Source organism: Pholcus phalangioides, unplaced genomic scaffold, assembly GCF_987345545.1.
Source record: "Pholcus phalangioides strain wild (caught in Gottingen) unplaced genomic scaffold, Ppha-v1.0 ptg000016l_1, whole genome shotgun sequence".
NCBI classification, from domain to species: domain Eukaryota; kingdom Metazoa; phylum Arthropoda; class Arachnida; order Araneae; family Pholcidae; genus Pholcus; species Pholcus phalangioides.
This window is the reverse complement of record NW_028301609.1, coordinates 12,069,279-12,090,150: the sequence shown is the minus strand read 5'-3', so window position 1 is coordinate 12,090,150 and position 20,872 is coordinate 12,069,279. Positions and strand designations below refer to the sequence as shown.

The 20,872-nt window shown below is 45.3% G+C and overlaps 1 protein-coding gene across 1 annotated transcript; it reads left to right on the top strand.

Annotated features, from left to right (window-relative positions):
• Positions 1 to 224: 224 nt before the first annotated feature.
• Positions 225 to 19,448, top strand: LOC149075057 (putative glutathione-specific gamma-glutamylcyclotransferase 2). The gene is made up of 3 exons (XM_089245608.1): positions 225 to 526; positions 11,270 to 11,305; positions 18,059 to 19,448. Exons 1-3 carry the CDS (start codon positions 392 to 394, stop codon positions 18,599 to 18,601), a joined length of 714 nt encoding a protein of 237 aa, XP_089101734.1. The 5' UTR covers positions 225 to 391; the 3' UTR covers positions 18,602 to 19,448.
• The last annotated feature ends 1,424 nt before the right edge of the window (positions 19,449 to 20,872 follow it).

Genomic DNA, 20,872 nt, shown 5'->3' with positions numbered 1-20,872 from the left:
CTTAATTGATGATATATTTCACCGTTGGCAACAACAACATTCTCAGATGAATCGGTTATTAGTATCCAGTAGGTTATAAAAACAGTAAACAAAAACTCGCGTCAGGTATTTTGGCGACATTTTGGCGAGATTCGTGTCAGAGGAGCTTCCGTCCAGCAACCCTCTTGAAAGAATAGCACAAAAGCATCTTCCCTCCAGTCACGTTTCATTCTGGTTCTCCAAAGCATCCGTGCGGGTTACGCGTGTGGCAGCTCCAGAGAGATCGAGAGAGAGGAAGGAAGGAAGGGGGGTTTCCCACGTATGGTCTCGTGGCCGGAGCCCAAGTTTTCTCCCCCCACGTGCTCATTTGTTGTATACATTATTAAATTTGCGTTCGTTTTCGAGCGAGAACATGTGGGTGTTTGGATACGGCTCCTTAGTGTGGAATCCCGGATTCTCGTACGAAGAGACTCGTGTCGGATACATCAAAGGTTACGTGCGGCGATTCTGGCAGGGCAATGACTTCCACCGGGGCACCCCGTCCAAGGTAAGTGCCGTTTCACTAGTCTTTTTTGTCACAGTGAGGGGTAATTTTTGTGTGTTTAGTTGACAACTTTGCGAGTACTTTAATATAATGTTTAGCAGCTGCTAGATATAGTGATTTTTCTCGAACGGTGTGTGGGGGGGGGGGGGGGGGCCTCCAGTCAGTGGCGTGCGGGCGGCAGATTTGATAATGAGAGGCTAAGAAAATTAGTAGAATGGAAGGAGGGCGGCAAAATTTGTATAAACCCTCAATAAAACCGCCTCCGCCCAGACATCTAGGCACTGGGTCAGTCAGTGCCCAAAAAAGTTACCTAGTGAGTTTGCAAGCACATGAGTGACCAAACGAGTGAGATCACGCATGTGAATGACCAAGAACAGTGACCTAGAGTGCGTGCGAGAATATGAATGACCAAAAAAAAAAAACCTAGAGTATGTGTGAAAACGTAAATTATAAAAAAAGAGTGACCCACAAAAGCGAGGAACCGTGTCAGTGAGCAGCCAAATAGTGATCTAGAGCGTGTGCAAGCATGTGAGTGAGCAAAACAGTGTGCAATCATGTGGGTGACCAAAACAATATGCAAGCATGTGAATGACGTTTAGAGCGTGCGAGCATGGTCAGTGATCAAAAGAGTGACTTTTAGTGAGACACACAGGTACTTGCACGGGGGGGGGGGGAAGCCAAGCAGGTTATACCACAGGATGGCGAATTCGAGGAAAGAGTATTCAAGAAAATTACACTAAAATGGCAAAAAGGGCGGCAAAATTTGTGTAGCGCCCACGGGTGTAAAAACCATAGATGTGCCTCTGGCTGCAGTCCTGGAGCCCGGGATAATTGCCATAATTTTTTTGTTTTTCATGCTATAAATCAACAAAAAGAAGGGTCCGTGGAAAGTCTGGCTTATAGTTCCGCAGGGATCTTGTTCCAGGATGTGGAATAACATGGCCTCGGTACCTCAGCTGTTGTGTGATCCGGAAGGGGGGGGGGCGAGATATTGCGGCTATTAAAATTATATTGACTGCATTGCCCGTGGTGCTTTGGGGAGGTGCAGCCGCGGTAAGTTTGAGGAATGGGTGCTCAAGAAAGTAGAGTGGCAGAAGGGCGAGTAAATTTGTATTGCCCACAGGCGATAAAACCAGAAATATTTCCATCTGGTCACTCACTGTTCTTCGTTCGCTAGGCAAACGAGGAAGACGACTTAGAATCAAGAGACCATGTCAGTGAGCAATCAAAAGAAAGAGTGACCTAAAGAGTATTGCAAGTATGGCAATGACCAAGAGTCTATCAAAAGAGTGACGGGGAGAGCAAGGGACCTCCATCCGGTCAGTGAGTGACTGAAAAAAGGACCTGCAAGCATACGAGTGACCAAAACATTGTGCAAGCATGTGGATGACCAAAACATTGTGCAAGCATGTGGATGACCAAAACATTGAATAACCATGTGAGTGACCATAGGCGTACGCACAATTTTCTCGAGGGGGGTTAGAACCCAACCCCCCCTTTGCGTAAGCCAATGTGAATGACCAAAACATTGCGATAGCATGTCAATGACCAAAAGAGTAACCTAGAGAGCAAGGACCAGGTCAGCGAGTTGCGAGAAAGCCGAAGCATGTGAGCGACCGAAAGAGTGTCTTAGAGACGGGCATATTTACGGGGGGGGGGGGAGGTAAGTAGGCTACTGCGTAGGGCGGTCAATTTCAGAAGTGAGCGGTCAAGAATACCGACACCATTCCAACCCATGTAGCTCCCGTTCTGGAGGACGTATTTCATTGAAACTTGGTACATACGCTATATGGACCATGGGAAAATGTAAAATGCAATAAAAAGGAACCTCTTTTCCACCTAGGGATCGAAAGTTGAACTATTTTTTTTTATTTCATAAATCTCTCCCATGGTCTCATTAAGTTATCCTAAAAACTTGGCTGTATTCGGATAAGCAGTTCTTGAGAAAAACTACTGGGAGTAAGGGAACTTCAATTATGATCACCCCGTATACTGATTATTGCAAATGGCTGTCATCCCACCATGGTGGCCCTCGATGCTTTGGGGATATTTGTTAATTTCATTTTATTAGAGGTATTTGATCTCGTGTAATCTCTATACCACTGGTTCTTAACCTTATGTTAACCACGGTCACTTTGTGCCAATGAGACGATGGCCAAGGACCCCCACTTTGCCAATGAGATGAAGACCATGGACCCAGAGTCGTGTTTACGGGAAGGGGGGGGGGGTGAGGCATAGCGGACAAGCCCAGGGCGGCAAGTTTGAGGAATGGGTGTTGGAGAAAATTGGTAGAATGGTGGCAAAGTATAGTATAGTAGTTGTATAGTATATCGCCCACAGGCGATAAAACCAGAAATATCCTCTGCCTGGAGAGCGAGGGACCAGGTCGATGAGTGACCAAGGGTGGAACTTAGAGCGTCTGCAATCGTGTGAGTGATGAAAACATTGGGCAAGCATATGGATGATCAAAAAAGTGAATTACCTACAGAACTCTTCACCACACACCAACTGCGGCCACATCGCTGTAGAACATAGACACTTGAGATAAAGTTTATATTACATGGCTAATCATCGTTTTCAACAAACCAAATTAAAAGTGCTCAATATGTCCAGGCTTGGAATGCACGGCATAGGTCTATAGTATAGACTCTATACGGTAGCCAAATTCGTCCCAAACTTTTGCGAGCATGTTTGCATCCACTGCGAGAACTTGTAGGAAGTACTTGTACAAGTAGAACTTGTATTAACTATATCCACTAAGAGGTAACTTGTCAGCGAGTACCAAAAGAGTGACTTGAAGAGTGTGTGAACATGGGAGTGACTAAAAAGAGTGACCAAGAGTGGATTTCTGTGGACTACGTGTGAAAATCTGTCGGATGCGCTCCCCATTTTCGTCTGACACGCGGGGACGGCCAGGGAATTTCCCTTTACGCAGGCAACCCGTGTATCGGAATTGTTTATACCACCGCCTGATGCTCTGAGCGGTAGGAAGTTCAACACCTGGGTTATTTTCGATGAAAAGCACTATGAACAGTTGTTGCGGACTCACACTTCGCGAAGCTTAGAACACAAAACGATTTCTGTTGTGCAGTCGCCATCTTGACAAACACTGAAGTGGCAGCCGAAGGAAGAGCGTTAGCGCTGCCTGTCGGCAACTGCGCGAAACAATAGTTATGATTTTTTTCTAAATCGAATGATTCTTTTTGAAACACCAGGCAACTTTCACGGTAGTAGACGAGCATCCTACCACCACGCCACTCGGGGGCTAGTTTCGCAGAGATGGGTAACTTGTCAGTGAGTACCAAAAGAGTGACTTGAAGAGTGTATGAGCATGGAAGTGACTAAAAAGAGTGACCAAGAGCGGTTGCAAGCATCTGAGTGACTAAAAACATTGCGCAATCATGTGAATGATCAAAAGGGACGGGTGACCTAGAGAGTGAAAGACCGGCTCAAAACATCGAGTGATCAAAACATTGTGCAAGCGTTTGAATGACGAAAACAGTGACCTAGAGAGCAAGGGAAGCAGGATAATGAGTGACCGAAAGAGTGACCTAGAGCGTGTGGAAGCATACGAGTGACCAAAGCATGTGAATGTCCTAAAGGGTGCCCCAGAGAGCAAGAGACCAGTGAGTGGCCAAAAGAGTGGGTGAGCACGAGAGTGACCTAAAGCAGTGATTCTCAACCTTTGAAAGCCCACGGCCCGGTACACTTCCCTAGTAGCATCCCCCCCCCCCCACACACACACACAAATACACACGCTCGAGGGTCCTATATCCGCTTATTCAAGCACGAGAATGACAGTTGGATTTTCAAGGATCCATTTTTTTGTCGGTACTATAAGAAAAATTCTGAAAGACTATGAATGGGGGCCCTAAAAAGCATGGCCTGGCCTTGGGTGGCCACTAATGTTCTAAACCCTATTAAAATAAATTATGAAAAAATAAATATGTCGTGCAATAAATTTTCTGTGATGCCTCGACTTACGTCACTCCCCGCATTTACGTCGTCTCACTCTAGAAATGATTCCTTTTCTTCTAAAATTAGACGCACTTTGAGCAAAGCTTGAAACACTTCTTGACGTCACGTTCTTTGAAATTCGCATTGAAGTGATGAGTAGACAAGAGAAGAATGGGGGGTGACCATAATTTACTCTCGTATTTTCCCGTAATTTTTTTATGCCAGTGATCTAGGGCCACTAAAAGTGAATACAGTAAGTAGATCGGGTTCTCAACCTGTGTGAGCTCCGCGAAGTCTTTGGGGCTGCTTGTGCACTTCTGGCTGTGCACTTACCGTCTCTGTGGCTGCTCTAGGACAATAAAATAAATCAGTAAATTTGATAGAAAAAAAAGAGGCTTACGGGGGCTCCGCCGTAAAAATTAGACTAAAAAAAGGCTCCGGGAGTCCAAAAAGGTCGAGAACCGCTGCAATAGATTATGTTGTCTCATTATGTTGGCAATGTATCAGCAGTGGGAAAAATTTACTTAGACTTTTATGTGCCAAGACATAAGTTGAGGTCCACACTACTCTAGATCAGTGTTTCTCAACCTTTTTTTTTGGTGTCGTGGGCCCCCCCCCCCCATCGTGAAGGTCAATGCACCGCGGACCACCCCTGTTGTAGTGAAGGTCGACTTCGAACAATCCCCCCCCCCGCCACATGCTGCAGGGGCAGCATGGGGCTCCTGGGATCTCTGTCTTTGGTGGAATCACCCTCCTCCCCCTCCATCCCACAGATTTTCCAAGTCCAGGTGATTTTTATAATTTTTCCGCCTTTCTCCTACTCCATCTAATTTTCTTGAGCAATCATTCCTCTAATTTGCCGCCCCCCTCCAAGCTTTCCGTGCTGAGATGTGGCTCGATTAGCTCCCATGTAAACACGCCTTTGGTCTGGCGCAGATCCAGGACGATGTGCCAGGTGTTGCGAATTGAAAGTCGTTTGATCTTCCCAGTTTTTTACGGGACAGACAGATCTTCCCCCATATTATTCGGCTCTTGAGAGGTGGGGGGGGGGGGGCAGTAGTTCCGATCACCCCCCCCCCCCACCCCAATCCAAGCCTGAGTGAAGGCAAACATCTTTAGCTGTGAATGGAGGGGAGTCAGGCACCTTCAGCTGAGAATTGAGCGAAGACAGGCATCTTCAACTTCAAATGGAGGGAAGGAAGGCATCTTCAGCTGTGAATGGAAAGAAAGCAGGCATCTTTAGCTGTGGATGGAAAGGAAGCAGACATCTTCACCTGTGAATGGAGAGAAGACAGACATCTTCAGCTACGAATGAAGCTACGGCACATGTTCAGCTGCGAATGGAATGGAGGTAGGCATCTTTAGCTGTGAATGGAATGGAGGTAGGCATCTTTAGCTGTGAATGGGGGGGGGGGAAGAGGCAGGCATCTTCATCTGCGAATTGAGTGAAGGCAGGCTCTTCGGCTGAGAATTGAGCGAAGACAGACACATCTTCATCTGCGAATGAAGCTGAGGCAGATATCTTCATCTGCGAATGGAGTAGAGGCAGACGTCTTCAGATGCGAATGGAGTAGAGGCAGACGTCTTCAGCTGCGAATGGAGCGAAGGCAAACATCTTTAGCGGTGAATAGAGGGAAGGCAGAGAGACATCCTCATCTGCGAATTGAGTGGAGGCAGGCTCTTCGGCTGAGAATTGAACGAAGGCGGACATCTTCACCTGTGAGTGGAGCGGAAACCGGAGGATTCTGGGCAATGTGTCGGAGAAGCTGTTTTTATTGTAGGTGCATCGAATCATCCGATATATATTTTACGGGCAGAAAATTTTTTTGCCCATGTTATTCTGCTCTTGGGAGGAGCGATCACCTCCCTCTGGACCCACGCTTGCTTTTGATGGAAAAAGCTTGACTCTCGATGCCGGAAGACCTTTTTTCTTCTGCTGCCAATAAACGTATCTTTAGAAAATGATGACACACGGTTCGTGACTCATGCCCTAATTCTATTCTCATGCCCCCATTCTAACATGCCCATGTTATTCTGCTCTTGGGAGGAGCGATCACCTCCCTCTGGACCCACGCTTGCTTTTGATGGAAAAAGCTTGACTCTCGATGCCGGAAGACCTTTTTTCTTCTGCTGCCAATAAACGTATCTTTAGAAAATGATGACACACGGTTCGTGACTCTTCGACCTTTTTTTTTGGATCATTGACTCGAAACTGGTCTTTTTCAACCGTGAAGTTGTGGGAAAATGAAACAAAATAGAAAACCAAGAGCCTCAAAGAAGTGTCAGATCCGTTCATCCGGATCGATGTTCGAGTTTCCGCGTGATAATCCTCTCGTTGAATCACATAGTTGCGGTGTTTAATAATCTGCGGCGCCCAGGGGGTGAGGGCAGCCAAATCTGAATTGAAATGGCGAAAAAAAAGCAGCTTTGTCGACCGAAAGAACGTGGTCGGGGGAGGAGGCGGCAGAAATAGATCCCGCACGTGTAGAGATTTTTTTCTCGAGGGCCACCACTCGCATTACTACGGAATGACCACAAATATCCGCAAAGGTGGATTTATGGTTCTGCTGTGGGCTATACGAATTTTGTCACCCTTCTCCCATTCTACTCAAGTTTCCTTGAACACACATTCATTCCTCAAATTCACCTCTCTGGGCTCTATAACCATGCTTATACTCTTTTGGTCAGTCCCATGCACACACGCAGGCCTACTCTTTTGGTCAGTCCCACGCTTACGTACTCTGTCACTCATATGCTTTTACACATTAGGTTACTCTATTGGTCAGTCTCATGCTCACACTCCTCTCGGGGCATGCCCCTTCCCCCACATTCTGAAACAGGGGCCCCAACCAGACATTTTCCACGGCCCTTCTACAGTGAATTTAAAGCATGAAAAAACAAAAAAATGATGGTTATCCTTCCGGGCCCCAGGGCTGAATCCCTTGGGGGGGGGGGCATGTCTCCGTATCACCATTTTGGTCAGACCCATGAATGACCTCCACAAGGGGGGGGCTGACAGTTCTCCAAATCTGTCATTCCCTTCATTTTTGTTTCTCACGCTGTAAATTAACTACAGAGAGTTAGCGTGAAAAGTCTGGTTTGAGGGCATGCCAGGCCGTGCTCCAGAATGCGGGAGTCATGGTTTCTATGCTCACTCACGTGCTTGTACGCCCTTTTGTTCACTGGTATACACTTCAATCACTTAAAAATCAATCGCATAAACATAACACATACTCACTCAGGTACACACACACACTTCCGACACAGCTCACTGGGTAGTACTGTAAATTGCGCATGGCAATAGACCTCAGTTGCGCTCGGTGTGAAAGAAGGAAAGAGTGGTATAGGCTGGGGCTACGCACTGGTGCTGCTTGAACAAATGTTCCTTGGCGAATGATTGCTTTCAGAACACTCCGTGCTGTGACGGCTGACAGTACCGTCTTAACGTATGAACCCACGAGGGCACGGCCCGTGGGCCTTAAGAGCAGAGGGGCTTCATAAAAATGAGATCTGGTTGAGCCGTTGTGGGCCTGTTGCTCTCTGTAACGAGGGGGAGATCGGCAGGCATTTGCTCCTCGAAGTTGGAAATCAAATTCAGCTTAACACCACCGTGGCGCCGGTGGGGGTTTGAACCCTGGGCCTTATGATGCAAGGCTGTCACTATGACCACTCCGCCACCACAGCGGCAAGCATAATATCCTGAAGGTCTATTCCCTTTGATACATCGGGCTGAGGAAAAGCCGTCTCGCTGTCTTATTGGCATAGCTGTTCGAGAAAAATCAAAGCTCGAATGGATACCAAACTGGTGATGATGAATGGATGAAAGATTAGTGCGTGGACATGATCAGGTCAGATTAGTTTGTTGACTTCGAACTGATCGTAACCCAATGATGCTTTTCTTTTTGCCGGATTGTCAATGATTCTCAGAGCTGAGGAAAAAGGTCAATTTCCTCTCGAAGGTTATGACGACAAATTTCGTTTATTGTTGGCTTAAGCGTGGGGCGAAGAACTCGTGTTTACTCGGATTGTGTGTGTGTACTTTATTGATCGATTCGCTCAATGACAGATGGCGCGTGCAAGGTTCGATGAGAAGAAATAAATAATGATAATAATAAAAAAAAAATCATTCTTTTCTCGCTAACTTAATCTTATCTAGAGAAATCGCTGATTTTTCAACTTTTCCGAGAAAATACAATAAATGTGTATATTTAGCTATTTCTTTCTCGCCTATACATTCGGAGTCACGTTGGGATGGTTTTTCCCTGTAAGGCTTCACACATGAAAAAGTGCTGAAATTTATCGGTTTCTAGTGAGTGACCTTGTGGCTTCTTGGATCCTGGGATTTATTAGGTTGAAGTGTGATCAGAGGTAACGGAGGCAAAAATTTTAACCCGTGCTAGACACTTTTTGGCACTCCCCCACCTGGTGTATAAGCCGTATTAGAAAAACGACCTGGGAAAACTCTCCGATTAGGGCATATATGCTCAATCCACGACCCGCGGACCAAATGTGGCCCTCGAAATCCCATCCCTTGGGAACGCCTTGAAATCTGCAAAAGATGTAAGGCGGGATGTATCTGGTCTTATCGGCCCTTGAAGTCATCTGATGTGGCCCGCGACCTCAAACCTAATTTTGTGAAGATGAACTTATTGGCATATTTCAGGTCATTTGAGTGACCTGTGGTGCAGTTCCCCCATCGTTTGAGTGGAAGTGGCATATTCCCAGATCACTCAAGTGCTCATGGCATATATACAGATTATACAAGTGACCCGATGCACATTCACAGATCAGATAAGTGACCCGAGGCACATCTTCAGAGCATTCAAGCTGCCCAAGGCACATCTCTAGAGCTAGTGCGGATGCTGAAGGGGGATACGGAGGCGATCATTTCTCTTCTCAAGAGCAGAACAATATGGGAGAAATTCGTCTGCCCCGTAAAATACGGGATGATCCAATGCATCTACACAATAAGTTGCTTCGCTGACCCATCGCCCTGAATCCGCTTGCCTCGATCCATTGGCAGCTGAGAAAATATCTCCCGCCTCTGCAGTCGCAGCTGAAGATGTCTTCCTCAGCTTTATTCGTAGCTGAAGATGTCTTCCTCAGCTTTATTCGTAGCTGAAGATGTCTTCCTCAGCTTTATTCGTAGCTGAAGATGTCTGCCTGAACGTAGGCACGTATCCACGTGAGGAGGGGTGATAGAAACGATCGCCCCCTCCCAAGAGCCGATCAATATTGGAAAATTTGCTGTCCCGTAAAAAAAGGGGATGATCTAAAAAAACTTACATAATTCGCTTCTCCCGACTCATCGTCCTGGATCTGCGCCTGCTTCAGAGCACTCAAGCTACCCAAGGTACAGCATATTGTTTTTGTTACTAACAATGCTTGCACACTTTTGTTGTTACTTCCATGCTTTCACACATTTTACGTCACTCTTTTGGCCTCTCACTGACTAGATATCTCGTTCTCTAGCTCGCTCACTGACCTGGTCCCTTGTACTCTATGTGCATTCTTTTGGTCACATGCACACTGTTTTGGATGACGCTCTAGGTCTCATCTTTTGGTCGCTCACCAACGTAGTTCCTCTCTTTCTAGGTCACTCACATGGGTGCGCACGCTCTAGGTCTTTCTTTTGGTCACTTATTAAACCTGGTCCTTCGTTCTCTAGCTCACTCACTGATCTGGTCCGTTTGGACTCTGGGAACTCTTGGTTACTCACATGTTTCCACACGCTCTACGTCTCGTTTGGCCACTCATTAACCTGGTCTCTCGTTCTCTTGGTCACCCATTGACCCGTTCCCTTGCACCCTACTCACATGCTTGCACTCGCTCTAGATCACTCTATATATTGGTTGCTCACGGACCTATTCCTTCGCTCTCTACACAGAGGCGGATGTATTTTTTCGCGGCCTGTCGGCAAAACAAATTTTGTCTTATTTCTTTCATTCTACTAATTTTCTTCAACACCCATTCCTCAAGTTTGCCGCCCCTCTGAACATGTCGGGCGGAGGGGGGGGGGGTGATACCCAGTGTTTAATGGCTATTAACCCCTTAACCGGTTCTTAAAACTTTCTTGATCCGCATTATAACTGCCACATTGGAAATAAAAGCGCGTTAGGAACCAGAGACATTTCGGGTTGACCGAAATAAAGCAGATCAAGTTTAACGAGATATCTCGGGATTGCCGCCGTAAGGGTGCCGATCAAGTGCCTCGAGATTAAGTTTTTCCCCATAAAAAATTCGCTGAAAGAGACTGGTTTTGTCCGCGTAAAATCCAAATCGAAGGGCATCCCTTGAGTGGCAAATTAGTGAAGGATCACGAGGTGATGCTAATTATATTGGAATTTATTGAGTCATCACACTATCATTGATAAGTTCCAATCAGCAAGTATCGTATTTCATCAATCAAACGATCACTCATCGAAGATATCGATCAATCAGAATGAGACAAAGGGTCGACCGACACTCGAAATCGTCGTCGGCCCCCCAATTAAATGTGAAATGCGTTTATTTATATTAATTTAACTGGTTGGAATCGGTTCTTGAGAGATGGGGAGTTCGATTATAAAAATAGAATCCGATTCGGATTAATCCGGTTTCATTTTTTAAGCCGATTTTCGAAGAATGTTGCTCAATGGCAGAACCTCAAGTGAAGACATCTTTTTATTGTTTTTCGGTTCTGCGATGAGTAAATCGATTCATATTCGATTTCATTTTGTGCTGCGATTTCGAGATTTGCTTATCATTTTCTCTCACTAATTTGTTTTTCTATTTTTATCTTTTCTGTAGGTCGGACGAGTGGCGACACTCGTGGAAGACTCTGAGGTGAGTGGTCGTTGCATCCCTTTACTGCATGAATGCATGCTCAACCGGGCCAAATGTGGCCCGCAACCTCAAACCTTGAATTTGTTTGAATAAACTATATAGTGGCGCATTTCCAAATCACCCAGTTCCAGAGCACTTGAGTGACACGCGGCACGGTTCCGGAGTATTTATGACGTACATTACCTGATTTTTTAAGTGACACCCGTGGCACATTCACAGATCTCTTAGGTGACCCACGGCCTATTCCCAGACCACTTAAGTGATCCGCGGCATATTTACAGATCATTCGAGTGTATCCCGGTACAGTTCCAAAGCACTTTAGTGACTCACGGCACACTTCCAGATCGCTTTAAATGACCCACGGTGCAGTTATAGATCACTCAAGTGGCCCGTGACACATGTACAGATCACTCAAGTAACTTGCAGTGCTATTTTAGATCACTTGTATACAAATAACAATTATATTTCGTACTTTTTCGTCGACATGTGGCAAAATGTTTGTTAAGAATCGATGTATTACTTACCCACTTTTCCGTATTGTTCTTGTTCAAACATGGTGACCCCTAATCATAAAGAAATAAAACTTCATGCACAGTATTTGATTTCCGCCGATTGCATTTTTTGCCATCGAACTCGGTTGTAACGACAAAATTTCGTCGAAGCTTCGATGTCTTTATAACCGAGATCGACTGCAATACGTAACTGTAACCAAGACGTTTGCCAAAAATCGCCGAAAATGTTGCCAAAAAAAAACCCCCCACAACAACACGAAAACTTTACAGTCCTAGTGTTTAAGCAATACGGGGGTTCCCTCTTCCTTGCCTAAAACTTGGCTACCAAATTGTAGTGGGCGTGATTTTCGACAGCAAGTACAGGGTATCCCATGAATTCGTAAATAGTTTTAAAATTCACAAAAATTGAAGGAATTGGTTTTTTTGAATGCGGTTTGCGGGAAAAAGTTATTCTCATGAAGTGTGTGTGTGTGTGTGTGTGTTGGGGAGGGGGGTAGGTGTGCAGAGTTGCCAACGGATTGTCCTTAGTTTCTACGGGCGGCCGCAATAAACAACGGAGCTTACGGGAAATACAATACTATGGGAATCTGTTTAAAATATCCGGTATTTGAGTTTCTTGCGGTATTTTACTTACTTTTATTAGTGTTATTTTTGAAATCGCATCGATCTTTACCATAACGATGAATTCGTACACGCGTGTGAGAAAGTTCGAGAGAAGAGACAAACTCGGAGCCGATCTATTTTGACTGTGAGCGGAAGGCAATCCGCAAAGCCGGATCCAAACTTTAAACCGGATTTTCCTAGGAGTGCGGTTTTTTTTTTTTGCGCCGCGTGAACCGTACTGGATCGTTCCGCGTCTGTAGAAACGTGTTACATAACCACTCCACGCGTTTGTGTATTCCTAACGTGACGCATCAGGCTCAGGGGGGGGGGTTATATAATAGATAGTATATAGTGGCCCTGGCATTAGCTACTCTGTCGTCCGCACGCTCCGATTTGAAGGGGAAGGGAAAGAATACAACAAAAATGAAGAGAAGGATCGATGAAATTCTCGGCCAATTACGCCTGACTTAAAACGCTGTCGTGAGGAGCATTGCGCTCTGCGGGGGGGGGGGGGGGGATTTTCTTTCAAATCGAGCACAACTGAGGTCCATCGCCATCTATGGGCGATTTACTACCTAGTGAGATGTGCCGGAAGTGTAACTGTGTGTGTGTGTACCTAGAGGCCATTAAAGTATTACGTCAGCATCGGGGGTGGGGGGTTTCCGATTTGCTGACTTTTGATGACAGGGTGGTTTGGGTAATGCTTACGTCATCAACCACCCTTTATGAAAATATGAAATATTTTTAATGGCATCTTACACTCGGTGCGCCAGAAACGAGAAAAACCTTTCGATAGTTTGTGGGCACTTGAAGTAACATTCCCCCATTGATAAGTGCCGTAGAGAGCCCCTTTAGTGATCTCTAAATGTTTCGCGGATCCAAGTGATCTGGAAATGCGTTCGGGCCGCTTAAGTGCTCTGGAACTGTGCCCCGCATCACTCAAGTAATCCGTAATTATATGCCACGGATCACACACTTAAATACTCTGAGAATGTGCCGCGGGAGTGATGTAGAACCGCACTGGAGGCCACTTAAGTGCTCTAAAACTACGTCACATGTCACTCAAGGGATCTCTAAATGTGTCACGGATCGCTTAAGTGTTCTGGAACTGTGTCCTGTCTTAAACTGTCGTTTAAGAGATCTGAAAATGTGCCACGGGCCGCTTAAATGCTCTGGAATTGTTCCACGGGACACAAGCGATCTGTAAATGTGCCGCTTAGTTTATTTTTACAAAATTAGGTTTGAGGAGGGCAGGCCGCATCAGATAACCCCCAGGGCCATATTTGGTCCGCGGGCCAAGGGCCTTTATGCGATTTATCAATGTATGGCTTAGAGGTCGCAATGAATTTATTAAACATAAGTTTTGAGTTCATAGCATTCAAATAACATAGAAATTAACAGAAATTGATTATAACAACATATAAAGGTATTTTATTCAAAAATTTCAATTAGAAAAAAATTATTTTTTGCAATAAAAAAATAAATTTTTGATCGTCTGGGGGGGGGGGGGGGGTCCTTCCCCCTGTGTACGTCTCTGCTCCCACCAATATGCGTTAGGATTCAGAGGGGCAGAGCTGATGACGAAATTTTGCTGGCAAGTGGGGAGGAGTGGAGTTCAAAACTGGCTAAAAATTCGCTTATGTAATACTTGAACGGCCCCCTAACAGTCTGAGTACGTATGTAGTGTTGTTTGATTTCTTTCAGTGATGCCATCTATATTTCAGAAGTGAAGTGAGTGATGTGTTATGATTGAATTACATTTGTACTGCTTGTAGGTCTGTTGCTTTTTCTCATTGGTGAGTGGACGGCGTGTCGCGCTGGGCGATTCACGTTGCACGCCGCACGGAAAAACCTGCTCCTAGGAAAACCCGGCTTAGGAGGAGATCCACTATAGAGGGAAGGCAAACCTATTCATTTGTTTCACGCAGCGCGCGCGTCCCTCAGGAGATACATCGCCCTTACTCTAAGGTCCGAACCCGTCGCTATATTAGATTCGTGAACGAGCAAAAAAACCAGTGTTTTGTAAGAATCTGCCCTCTCTGTGGGCTAAAAACAGGCTTTTGAATGATTCAGCCTGGTGGATCTGGACCCGGCTTCATGCGCATGGTCGAGCTCGCGGAACTTGTGTCGGAAAAAATATTTCATTGTACGAGCTTTGAGATATACGAAGGAAACAGGGATGGGAGGGCAAGGTCTATGGTTGTTAGAAATCCGAATGTACGGCCCACAAGGGCGTATGCACGTTGGAATCGCATTGAATATATTCATGAATTAACTAATTGACTCAGCGACCTGGAAAAGTTGCTTCCGTTAAGGTGGGCGAAGGGCTCTTGTGGCCTGAGCTCTCTAGATTCCAGTGCCTTTGAGGAACCACATCTTCTGTACAGTGGTGGTTGGCTGAAGTTGGTACAGTTGGTACTTGTTGTTGGTACAACAAGTACCAATTCGTTAGAAGTTCCGGTGCTATAGTAGTGCCTATGAGGTGCTGCATTTAAATGAGCTTTCAATTATAAGTACAAAAATCATGGGTGGAGATACGGGGGGGGGGCGTTATCCCCCCCCCCCAGCGTCAAAGGTGGAGTCGACTGATCTGATGTATATATGTATATATGAGCTGACATCATCATCATCGTGCCCCCCCAGATTTCCAATTTAGTCTCCGCCAATGATAAAAATTGAAAAAAAAATTAATTTTTAAAAAATTAATTAAAATAAATTTTTTTTTTAGCATTCGTTACTACTGACAAGCTTAAAGCCAATGTGGCATGTTCTGGGGGGGGGGATATTTTTTTGTAACAGAAAAAAAAGTTATGATTTTTGTCGATAGAGGGTGTTGCACAAAAGCAAGTGTCTGGAAATATGTAAATCGGAGTCCTATAAAATGCAGGGTAGACGATTAGAAGCTCATTTCTGAATTTTCCTGTTCTGGCGGGGGAAGGAGGGTGCTTACTTAATGCTTTCATTGTGATGTCGAAGCTTCACGGACGTTTCGGACAAATACGAGGTTTAAGAAAGGTTCACGTCCAGAGCCAGGTTGTGAGGTGTTGCATTGCAGCGCCATCTGTCGACAAAATTTCGAACTATTTTCTTCTGAATAAATAACCCCTTTTGTGGGAATAACTTTTCCGCAAACTACATTTAAATTTTCCGATTCCCTCATTTTTTTATGAATTTTTAAACTGTTCAAGATTTTCACCCTTAGTTGCTGTCGAAAGTCATAGTAACAAATGTCATCATCGTGGAGCCCCCTGTTTCCCCCCCCCCTTCTCCCAAGTAGGCCAATGCGTTAAGATGGCTCTGACACGAAGTAATTCTAACATAATACGTAACTCTTTGCCAAAAAAAAGACCACCGAAATGTATGTTACCTACAAAAAAAACAAAGACGGTTACAGTCGAAGGGTTAAGCAATATTGGCTCCCTCTTGCTTGCCTAAATCACTTGGATACCAAAACTGCCTTTTCTGAGATTGGATTGATTGTGTGATTACAGCGACGTACGTAGTCCCTTCGTCCTATAGGAGGAAGCATGTGCCAAGGATTACGGAGGAAAACAGCTTTTCTTGCCAGCTGTTTTTCTATACTTCCCTGCCAATTCACAGACTGGTCTCAACTGACGCCATTGTATAAATGTCACGGCGGACGTCATTAAAAAACAATAACAAGATAAAACACAGTTGTGTGTCTATGAATAGAACCATCGCGTTCATTGGCTTGTACCGGGTGTGGCCCGACTGTGCCCGCCAGTTTAGACCAATTTGTAATGTTCAAGGTTCCTTCCCATTCGTTTCTGTCATAACCTTGGCCTTGAGCTCAGGAAGGACAGAATATTTCCGCTTGCAGGACAGAAGCAGTTGCTAGGGCGGGTGATGCCGCTTGTCAGAAGCGGATTTATGCAGGGCCCGTTTCCGACGTGAAGACATAGGCGGAGATAGACTTGGAAGTCGTGGGGCACGATGATGATGTCAATTCATATATACACATATACATTAGATCTGCCCACTCCACTTTTTATGCTGGAGGAGGGGGGGGGGGGGTGCGTATTTCCACCCATGCGTGAAGAGGGTGCTGGGCAAAGCAAGAATTGGGAGGCCCTTGTAAGGTCAAAGAGGCTTGGCAGGGCTGTCTTAAGAGCATCATGAACTCCCGAGCCAAGTGATTTTTCTGAGGCCTTACCCACAAAATTTTCGAAAATTTCAATTTTTGTGAGGCCTTACCCACAAAATTTTCAAAAAAATTTTGTGAGGTCACCCGGGCCTCAAGGGGGGGGGGGGGGGGCTCACAAAAATGAGAACTGGATTAACTCAAAAAAGCGACAACACCATAAATCCAGGGCCCGATTTTCGAATGGGGAAGTGAGGAATTTGCCCAGAAACCCCCCTTTTAACTTTAAAAAAGACCCAAAATTTAAACATTCATTAAACCAACCAAACATCAGTGCCGTCTTGATGCGTGAACGTTGTTTGAATTTCGGGGCACTAAAGGTATGGGAGTTTCCGGGCAAATGCCTCATTTCCCCATGCGAAAATCAGGCCCTGGATTTATAATTTTATCGCTCTTTTGGGCTACTTTTCTTGAACATTCATTCCCTAAATTTGCTACACCTATTAAACCTCGGCAACGTGTAGCCCAATACAATACTACTTAAAATACGCATCTGTTTCCAAGTCACTCTGTTGGTCACTGATATTGCGTGTAAATACGCTCTAGGTCACTATTTTGGTCATGCACATTTTTTCGTACTTTTGTGATTACGAAAGATTTGGTCACTTTCATGTTTGTACATAGTGTACATCACTCCTTTGGTATCTCTATGACCTGACCTGGTCCCTGCTCATGGCACCCAGAAGGGTGGGGGCTGACAGGGCTCGAGACGATTTCCATCATTTTTTGTTTTTTCACTCTATAAATTCATCATAAAGGAGGCCTGTGAAAGTCTGGTCTGGTCTGGTGGGCCTACAAAAGATCCCAGCCTAGGGATCCTGCTCCAGAATGTGGAGGTCATGTCCATGTCCTCTAGGTAGCTCTTGTCATTCTCATCCTTGTATCTTGTTTTAGTTTACTCATGCTTGCATACACCCTAGGTCACTATTTCGGTCATGTTTGCAAGCTCTAGGTCACTCACTGTTTGCACACTCTTATGGCCATTCACTCTTTGCACACTATTATGGTTCATGACCTGTTCTCTGTTCGAAAGCTTTTGGCCTAGAAGCCAAAAAATTCGTATACGGCAAGTAAGATTGCAAATTATAGCAAAAAAAAAACATAGTCGGAGTCTAGTAAAGTCACCGAATACAACCAAAAATACTGTCAAAGGCATTAATTTATGTCACGAGAATAATTTCAAAAATTCAAGTAAGCTTCGTTGAAAATGAGTTAAAAAACGGGACATTTTATAAAAACGTTGAAAGAACCAAAATTACGGGAATGTCCCGTGAAATACCGGTCATATGGTCATCATCCTATATATACACAAGTTTCGGGCCCGCGAGCGGCAGGATTACCGCACATCTGGCATCGCGGACTGAAAAGATTGTTAATTGTTGTTAATCTTAATCAATTTCTATTGATAAATATCGTATGGCTATTGCAATTAACATTAATTGCTTCTTTTTTTCTCCCCCCCGATCTCGTCTTTAGGGCACGACTTGGGGCAAGGCCTTCCGGCTGGACGAGAAAGCGGCCGAGTCGTCCCTCGAGTTCCTGGACAGCCGCGAGAAGAAGCACGGCGGTTACACGACCACCGTCGTCACTTTCTACCCGAGGGACTCGTCCAAAGAGGATCCGTTCCCGGTCCTGCTGTACGTCGCCCAGCCGGACAGCCGGCTGTACGCAGGCACGGCGCCCATGTCCCAGGTGGCCAGCGACATCGCGGAGGCGCGCGGCATCTGCGGCACCAACGCCGAGTACCTGCTGAGGCTGGCGAGGTTCATGAGGGAGGAGGTTCCGTACGCCTGGGACGAGCACCTGTACCACCTCGAGCACCTCGTGAGGGCGAGGCTGGACGAGTTGAAGGTGTCGGTCGACGAACTGCTGGACAGCGACCCGTACGTGTCCACGGTGCCGGAAAGGCCTAAGAAGTACGCTTCGGAAAGACGCGCGGAGAGGCAGAAATCTCCGGAGAGAGCTCCAGGTTTCGCTTCGCATGTTCCTATGAGGAAACTCAAATGCCTTGACTTATAACACCAAACCTCTCCTGCTTAAAGAAGAACAACTCCTTAAGAAAGATCTGTGATCATAACAAGCCTTTAATGCCCCAAAACGCCCCGTTTACGAAATTACACACTGCTGTTCAGATAAAATGCAACACCGACAAAGACGAGTTCCTAAATGACTCGATGGAATACTCTAATAATTGTTGGAGAGAATATACCTGCATACAGGAGGGGGCGGTCGGAAGTGTTGCGAACTTGTGGGTGCTCGTCTTGATCTTTACGTATGAAATTTCTGAATCAGTTCGGGGTGCTCAGAACCCATGCCATAAATTATCGTGGGTACTCGAACAACGCACCGGTTCCGACGCCACTGCTCGTGTATATGATGTAAGGTATGAATTCATTAAAACTAAGCTAGTGGTTCTCAAAATATATGTCGCGGCTGATGGGCTCCAGTATACAGGATGTCCCATAAATTCGTAAATAGTTTATAAATTCATAGAAATTGAAGGAATTGGTGCATTTGACTGTGGTTTGCGAACAATTTATTCTCACGAAGGTGGTGTTTTTTAGTACAAGAGAAGTTTTTGTCGTTGGGAGCGCTGCACGAAATCACTGGAAATATGCACGAATCAGAGTCCTATAAAATGCAGAGTGTACGATTAACAGCCCTTTCCTTAATTTTCCTGATACTGGTGCTTACATAACAGGAATAAATTTAGTGGAATGTTAACATTGGTGGATAAAGCCATGATAAAGCACTACTGTGTTGGTGAAGTTGGTTCACCTCAACCACGAATATCTACGAATGTTTCGGACGCAGAACAGATCGAAGCAAGGTTCTCTAAGGCCCATCTGTCCCGATTTGATTTCGTGCAGCAACAGTACAAGTATTCAGTCACTACACATCACTCGCGTCACTTCTGAGATACAGATGGCAGCACTGAAAAATCATACACAACATTAGATACGCACTCAGACTGTTAGGTACACACACTTACACTTCCGGAACAACTCACTAGGTAGAAAATTGCCCATGGCAATAGACCTGGGTTGTGCTCGGATTGAGAAAAGAGAAACAAGCACTTCCCTATTGACAAAAAATTTAGCTGATTTTTTTCCTTCGGGAGAATCTTTCGCAAACCGCATTCAAATATACAAATTCCTTCAATTTGTATGAATTCGTAAACCATTAACGAACTTATGGGGCACCTTGTATATGATAATTAGTAATTAAAATTTACCCACAATTTGCGCAACTATGATATGACTCATACTGGCGGGTTTATGCTAGGTCTAGAGTAAGGAGCCCTTGGGTGACATTAGAGCAAGAAATTCAACGGATTAGGACTTTGATGAAGGAGGAGTGTGTGAATGAAAACCTGACCGGGGGAAAGGGCGCAGATGAATTAAGGACTAAGGTGAAAGAGTCATGGATAGCCCCCATCCGTTAGGGCTAAGGATCCAAGAGATATATGCCCATCACGGCAATAAACCCATGGATATATGACCATAACGGAAAGAAATAACCTCGTCTTCGTTAACCCGCTGGTTAACAAAGACTAGGGTAAGGTAGCCGTGGATATTTATCATTTTGGCAAGGGACCCATGGTTATTATGAGCATTATTACAGCAATTAACCCTAGATTGATGACGGCTAAGGTAACAGAGGAGTAACGGGTGTGTCCATTTCGGCAGGGGGGGGGGGGACAGTGGCTTCGGAATTGTTTTAGACCTATGTGTGTTCGTATTGAGCTTCATGTAGGAAATATTAATTTCTGTATTAGTTCTGGGTGTTTGCTCGCAGCTAGCTACAAAACACTGTGGGCGTCGAGACCGCCTTTGACGCCATTGATTATACGGCAAGGGTTTCGCAAATAAATAGGGGCTAGACCAAGCGACCCGTGGGTAGTACATGGTCGTCAACAAAGGCGTCGTTAGTTAATGGGTGATAGGATAGGTGGAACAGAATTGGCGCCATTAATTTAAGTATGGAGCATAAGGTAAATTGAAGCAGGTAAGGGAGTTATTTTTACTCTTTCTGGTGTTGGTACTTTGTCCGAACAGCAGTGTACTCTTAAATTCAGGCATGAATCTGGCCAATCCTTACGCCAAATCAACCATTCCTGACCGCAGTGCGGCTTCATGTCGGCTTAGAATCTCATAGGCTAGGGCATTGTTTACACGTTATCTGCGTCATGAACTTCAAAGCACGACAACGCGAGGTCCATCAGAGGTACGAAGCAGTGTGTAGTCTCGTGTATAAGATTATGAAAAGAGCTTTCATTTGATATACAAC